The sequence below is a fragment of the Chlorocebus sabaeus genome, chromosome 16 (genome assembly GCF_047675955.1).
Source record: "Chlorocebus sabaeus isolate Y175 chromosome 16, mChlSab1.0.hap1, whole genome shotgun sequence".
NCBI lineage: Eukaryota > Metazoa > Chordata > Mammalia > Primates > Cercopithecidae > Chlorocebus > Chlorocebus sabaeus.
Window position 1 is genome coordinate 3498505 of NC_132919.1, and position 7356 is coordinate 3505860.

The following is a 7356-nucleotide window of genomic DNA, read 5'->3' on the forward strand; positions in this document are numbered from 1 at the left end:
CGGAGATCGTGCCACTGCACTCCAGCCTGGGCGACAGAGTGAGAGTCCATTCAAAATCAATCAATCAATCAATCAATCAATCAATAAAAGCTCCTTGAACAGACTTGGATTCAAAAGTGGGGTTCACTTCCGGAAATATGACCCTGAGCATATGATTCTAACCTCTCTGAACCTCAACCTCTCACCTGCACAATGGGGACAACAGTGTAACCTTTGTGACCGGGTGGTTTGGAATATCCAACGAGATCATGCAACTGATGTCCTCAGCCAGGCACCAGGCATGTGAAGTGCTCATTGTGGTTTTACTGTCTTAGTTCTCTCCTCCTCAAGGCCAAATAGAACAGGTTACCCACCTCTGTACTGGGGCAGACCTTCATAAGACAACCAACTAGAAATGCTTAGCAACTGAACCCATAAAAAGGATATGCCGGCCAGGCGCAGTGGCTCACACCTGTCATCCCAGCACTTTGGGAGGCTGAGGCGGGTGGATCATTTGAGGTCAGGAGTTTGAGACCAGCCTGACCAACATGGTGAAACCCCGTCTCTACTAAAAGTACAAAAATTAGCTGGGCGTGGTGGCGGGCACCTGTAGTCCCAGCTACTCTGGAGGCTGAGGCAGGAGGCTCACTTGAACCCGGGAGGCAGAGGTTGCAGTGAGCTGCGTTTGCGCCATTGCACTCCAGCCTGGGCAACAATGGTGAAACTCCATCTTAAATATATATATATACACACACACACACACACACACACACATATATATATATATATGGCCAGGCACAGTGGCTCACGCCTATAATCACAGCACTTTTGGAGGCCGAGGCAGGTGGATCACAAGGTCAAAGGATCAGGACCATCCTGGCCAACATGGTGAAACCTCATCTCTACTAAAAATACAAAATTAGCTGGGCGAGGTGGTGGGCGCCTGTAGTCCCAGCTACTCGGGAGGCTGAGGCAGGAGAATCTCTTGAAACCGGGAGGCGGAGGTTGCAGTGAGCCGAGATCACACCACTGCACTCCAGCCTGGGCAACAAGAGTGAAATTCCATCTCAAAAAAAAAAAAAAAGATATGCCCTGGAATTTTCAAAATCACAAATATGTAAACGACGACAAATGTGCCCCAATTCAAAAGCGTGCCCTCTGTGTCCTGGCATCTCCTGCGGCTACAGCCCATCTCTCGGTTGTCTGCACTAACGTTCTGAGATACTGACACGGTAAAGAGAACGCTGTGGAAAAGGCACTCCGCTGAATCCTTCAGGAGAAGCCAAGAAAACGCTGTCTTCCCTCTTCGTGGATCCCTCTTCGTGGATCCCTCTTCGTGGATCCCTCTTCGTGGATCCCTCTTCGTGGATAACGTGCTGATGACGTGGGAGTGGGCAGTCCCCTTGTTCACCTCACATTGGTACAAGCAGAATGCTCACCCATGCAGGAGGCAGCCCGTGTTCATCCGTTCCGAGAAACAAGACCCTATTCCCAGTGCAGGATGACCCGACCCTTCTCAGAAAGCCCTGCGGTCCTGCTCTCATGCAGCCCTGCTCTCATGCGGCCCTGCTCTCATGCGGCCCTGCTCTCGTTCTGGAAGTGACTGCTACCAGCCTGAGACCATCCCCGAGCCCAGCATACCTTGGCCTGTTTTCCAAAACACGACTCCATGCATCTGGCCTGACACCCCGATGCCCACGACGCTCCGGAGCTGCTGCCGGGGAAGGGCAGCAAGGCACTCGTGCAGGGCCTGGAGGATTCTGCTCACATCCTGCTCCCGCCCCTGGAAGCAGAAGAGAACACACTGGGCAGGGGCAGACATGCGGGCAGGGGGAGGCGCGGGCCTCCCAGGACGTCCTGGAGCAGGAATGCGGTGGGCAGCGTCCACGCCCCAGCTTCACAGTTGAGGTGCTGCTGCCGGTGAGTTGCGGCAAACTGCCCAGGCCTGCCCTCCACTGGGGTCAGACTCAGCTGAGAACAGCATTCTCTGTGCTATAAACAGAAGAAACAAGGCCAGGCACAGTGGCTCAAGCCTATAATCCCAGCACTTTGGGAGGCCGAGATGGGCGGATTACCTGAGATCAGGAGTTCGAGACCAGCCTGGCCAACCAACATGATGAAACCCCGTCTCTACTAAAAAGACGAAAAATTAGCCGGGTATGGTGGCGCACACCTGTAGTCCCAGCTACTCAGGAGACTGAGGCAAGAGAATCGGTTGAATCTGGGAGGCGGAGTTTGCAGTGAGCCGAGATTGTGCCATGGCACTCCAGCCTGGGCGACAGAGTGAGACTCCATCTCAAAAAGAAAAAAAAACAACTAGAGGAATCCACAGAAAGTTCAGAAAAGAAAAAGGGGAAGAGAGTTGTGGCTCACCCCCCAATAAATGTCAGCTCTCTGAGGAACTAGCAAAGCTAAGATCTTAGAAAGGCATTCGAAGGCTGAGTTCTCAGACGTCTTGCTTCCCTCCAGGGAGAGCTGTCTTCCCCTCCTTGGAAACCTTTCACCTGCCCCTGTCCGCCTGCGGCCTTGGTCAGGGGCAGCTCTTGGCTCCTAACAAGCAGGAACAAAGGAAGAGAAAGAAGGGAGGAGAGGAGGGGTAGGATGGGGCAAGGAGTTCAGAGGAAGCACAGCCTTTTCCTAGGGAGTAGCCCCACAGCCCAGCAAGGATTCTACAGGCAAGAGAGACCACAGCCAAGAGGAAGTGGAAGACAAGAGGCACAGAGGAGCCAGGTGGCTACGCAGGATCCCCAGAAGGAGGAAAGAAGAGCAGGGTGGGGACATGGGGGTGGTGGGGAGGAAGAAGGGTTCTGGGAAGAGACATTTGTTTATACCCTCACTGTCCAATACCAAAATCGTTAGCCACATGTGGCTAGTCCGAATTGAGATGTAAATAGAAAACACGCATCAGACTACAATCTAGTATGACAAAAAATATACACTATCTCATTTAATCCTTTTTCTTAAACCCATGGCCACGTGGAGTCTCACTATGTTGCCCAGGCTGGTCTCAAATTTCTAGGATCAAGTGATCTTCCTGCCTCAACCTTCCCCGTAGCTGAGATTATAGGCGTGAGCTGCATATGGCTGCATAGGTTGGAGTGCAGTGGCGTAATCTTGGCTCACTGCAACCTCCGCCTCCCAGGTTCGAGCGATTCTCCTGCGTTAGCCTCCTGAGTAGCTGGGATAACAGGCTCAAACCACCATGCCCAGCTAATTTTTGTATTTTTAGTAGAGAGGCGGTTTCACCATGTTGGCCAGGCTGGTCTCCAACTCCTGACCTCAGGGATTCGCCTGCCTCGGCCTCCCAAAATGCTGGGATTACAGGTGTGAGCCACCACACCCAGCCTGGATTATCATACATCAAAATGATAATGTGTTGGATACACTGGGTTAAATAAAATATGAAATTAAAATTAATTTCATTTGTTTTTTTTTATTTCTTTTAATAGGGCAGCTAGAAAATTGAAAAGGCCACGCCTGGCTCCATTTGTAGGAGTTACATTTCTTTTTTTTGTGAGACAGAGTCTCACTTTGTCACCAGGCTGGAGTGCAATGGCACGATCTTAGCTCACTGCAACTTCCGCCTCCCGAGTTCAAGCAATTCTCCTGCCTCAGCCTCCCAAGTAGCTGGGATTACAGGCACGCATCGCCACGCCCAGCTAATTTTTGTATTTTCAGTAGAGACAGGGTTTCACCATATTGGCCAGGCTGGTCTTGAACTCCTGACCTCAAGTGATCCGCCCGCCTCGGCCTCCCAAAGTGCTGGGATTACAGGCGTCAGCCACCGCGCCCGGCCGCAGATATGACTATACATCACTGGTTCCTACTCGGGGTGGTTTTATCACCCACAGAACACTTGGCAACATGGAGACATTTCTGGTTGTCACATCTGGGGAAGAGGGGCAAGCGTGGCCGGCATCTAGTAGGCCAGAGATGCTGCTAAACATCCTACAACGCGCAGGACACCCCTCACCACAACAAAAACTATGCAGCCCAAAATGCCAGCGGCGCCAAGGTTGAGAAGCCCTCTGCTACACAGACTGAATCACAGCAGCGCTGTTTGTCCCAGAGCACAATTCATACGTGGTGTGGGGGGGTCATGACTGGCCTCCGCTAAGCACTTCATTAGACAGGTGTGGCACACCGGGTGGGACTGAAAGCACAGAACAGCCTGCTGAAAGCTGGGGAGGGAGTGCAGAAAAGTTTTCAAGAAGTGGCCATGTCGGGCGGGGTGGCTCACACCTGTAATCCCAGTACTTTGGGAAACCGAGGCAGGTGGATCAGTTGAGGTCAGGAGTTTGAGACCAGCCTTGCCAACATGGTGAAACCCCCCTCCACTAAAAATACAAAAAAATTTGCCAAGCATGGTGGTGCGCACCTGTAATCCTAGCTACTCGGGAGGTTGAGGCACGAGAATCACTTGAACCCGGGAGGCAGAGGTCACAGTGAGCAGAGATCGCACCCCTGCACTCCAGCCTGGGTGACATAGCGAGACCCTGTCAAAAAAAAAAAAAGGTTGCCCTATTTCAAGAGAAAGGGGCACTTTCTGAGCCTACTCTCCCCTAACCCCAGCTCTCCTGCTCACCCCACCAGGGTCAGAGCCAACTTTGCCTCCAATTCATAGTCCTTTAAGTAAGAATCCTTTTAATACGCCCTAATGCCCCAACCAAACTAATCTTGAAAGCTTCTATGTAGATGCAAAGTGCTCCTGAAATCCCTATCCTCAGAAATGCTTCTGAGCCAAATGGACCCTGAACCCTAAACAACCGTGTCCATGCATGTGGCAAAAGCTTGTGAAAAACAAAGCTGGGCCGGGCGCAGTGGCTCACACCTGCAATCCTAGCACTTTGGGAGGCTCAAGTGGGCGGATCACTTGAGGTCAGGAGTTCGAGACCAGCCTGGCCAACATGGCGAAACCCTGTCTCTACTAAAAATACAAAAATTAGCCGGGCGTGGTGGCTCACACCTATAGTCCCAGTTACCCAGGAGGCTGAAGCTGGAGAATCGCTTGAATCGGGAGGCGGAGGTTGCAGTGAGCCGAGATCACGCCACTGCACTCCAGCCTGGGCAACAGAGTGAGACTCGGTCTCAAAAAAAAAAAAAAAGAAAGAAAAGAAAAGAAAAAGAAAGCTCTTGGGAGTGGATATTGGCTCAGAAAACCAAGGTTTGTGGCTGAAAGGGGTCTCAGAGGCTGCCTATTTCAACTCAGAGAACAAGCTGAGGCCCAGTAAAAAGTCACGTGAGGTTACACAGAAAGTCCCTTGCTATTAATTTCTATTGCCAATTAACTGAACGCAGTTCACTTTTCCTTTTCAGGGAATTAACGGGGTCCAGCTCTGAAGATGAACATCTTTTCTTTTTTTTTTTTTTTTTTTTTTGAGACGGAGTCTCGCTCTGTCGCCCAGGCTGGAGTGCAGTGGCCGGATCTCAGCTCACTGCAAGCTCCGCCTCCCGGGTTTACGCCATTCTCCTGCCTCAGCCTCCCGAGTAGCTGGGACTACAGGCACCCGCCACCTCGCCCGGCTAGTTTTTTGTATTTTTTAGTAGAGACGGGGTTTCACCGGGTTAGCCAGGATGGTCGCGATCTCCTGACCTCGTGATCCGCCCGTCTCGGCCTCCCAAAGTGCTGGGATTACAGGCTTGAGCCACTGCGCCCGGCCTGAACATCTTTTCTTAACCCACCTACATCTCCAACAGAGCCCATGATCCTGAAATTGTCCATTTCTACCTTGTAGCTTTCACAAGTCAGTAGTTGTAGTGTATAATTATCAACCTCACCGTTTTTAAAAACAAATTTTTAAGACTTTTTAAAAACTGTCTATATGCTCTCAAGATGTTTTTCCTGCAGGATGTCTCAGGCTTTGAGGCTGGGGGTCTTTGGCTGACCAGGGTTTCTTTTTCTTTTCTTCTTCTTTTTTTTTCTTTAGAGACAGAGTTTTGCTCTTATGGCCCAGGCTGGAGAGTAATGGCAAGATCTCGGCTCACCGAAACCTCTGCCTCCAGGGTTCAGACAACTCTCTTGCCTCAGCCTCCTGAGTAGCTGGCACCACAGGCACGCGCCACCGGCTAATTCTTTTGTTTGTTTTTGTTTTTGAGACGGAGTCTCTCTCTGTAGCCTGGGCTGGAGTGCAGTGGCGCGATCTCGGCTCACTGCAGGCTCCGCCTCCCGGGTTCACACTATTCTCCTGCCTCAGCCTCCCGAGTAGCTGCGACTACAGGCGCCTGCCACCTCGCCCGGCTAATTTTTTGTATTTTTAGTAGAGACAGGGTTTCACCATGTTAGCCAGGATGGTCTTGATCTCCTGACCTCATGATCCGCCCGCCTGGGCCTCCCAAAGTGCTGGGATTACAGGCGTGAGCCACCGCGCCCCGCCCAATTTTTGTATTTGTAGTAGAGACGGGTTTTCTCCATGTTGGTCAGGCTGGTCTTGAACTCCCGACCTCATATGATCCGCCACCTTGGCCTCCCACAGTGCTGGGATTACAGGAGTGAGCCAGCGCGCCCGGCTGACCAGGGGTTTCTTGGTCCGCATTCTGCTTCTGTGGAATGAGCCAGCAGCCAGTTAGGCCTGATTTGGCATCTGGTTTCCGGAGCAAAAACCCAGACTCTGCCCTGGGCAACAAACTGAATCCTGAACTTGAGGTCACAGGGCAGGTGTGAGCAGCGGACAGCAGCAAGACTGAGAGGGAGGCGAGCAGCAAGAGTGGTCATTCCATACACACAGGAGGGCAGTTCCTCCAAGGTCAGGGGACACAGGGCACAGGGATCCAGGGCCAAGTGCAAGGCCCCCAGAGGAGGCCAGAGAGTCGGGGGGGCGGGGGGGGAATCGGTCCCAGCAGGTGGGAAGGATTCCGGGACCAGACCTAAGGGGTCATGAGCACAGCTGCTGCAGGCAGAGGGGCCCCTGGAGAAGCTGGGGACACGCTGCAATAGACACTTCCTTGCGGGAAGGGCTGTCAGGGAGGCCTCCTGGGGTGGAAGAGGGTGGTCAGGAGGCTCCTGGAGGCGGCGCGGCCCTGGGGCGCTACCTCACCTGGGGCCCGGCCCCCGCGCTCTCGACCGCCGCCTCTGCCCGCGCAGCGCGGGCACAACTCGCCAGCACCGCGAACCCGGATGGTTCGTTGGGCGCGGCCCTCAGCAGAGCTGCCTTCACAGATGTGGTGCCCAGGTCAATGCCGAGGGTGATCGGCCGCGCAGCCATTATCTCCCCGACCCGCGCAGCTCCGGTCTGCAGCCCGCGGGCCCACAAGTCCGCGGCTTTCACTCGGGAGGGCGGGGCAGGGGCGGGGAGTCGCCTGCCAATCTTTCAGCCACATGGAGGTTTCTCGCCTTCCCATTGGTCGGGAAAGGCGAGCCAATCTTTCAGCCACATGGAG

At 53.2% G+C, this 7356-nt stretch overlaps 1 protein-coding gene across 1 annotated transcript in view; it reads right to left on the minus strand.

The window, feature by feature from the left end:
• SHPK (sedoheptulokinase) overlaps positions 1–7261 on the minus strand; it is a 29476-nt gene extending 22215 nt beyond the window's left edge. The window contains exons 1-2 of the mRNA XM_008009873.3: positions 7014–7261; positions 1621–1762 (exon numbers count right to left, since the gene is read on the minus strand). Coding sequence (XP_008008064.3) covers positions 1621–1762; positions 7014–7181 — 310 coding nt within the window. The 5' untranslated portion in view covers positions 7182–7261. The remainder of the gene's footprint in view (positions 1–1620; positions 1763–7013) is intronic.
• Positions 7262–7356: the final 95 nt, after the last annotated feature.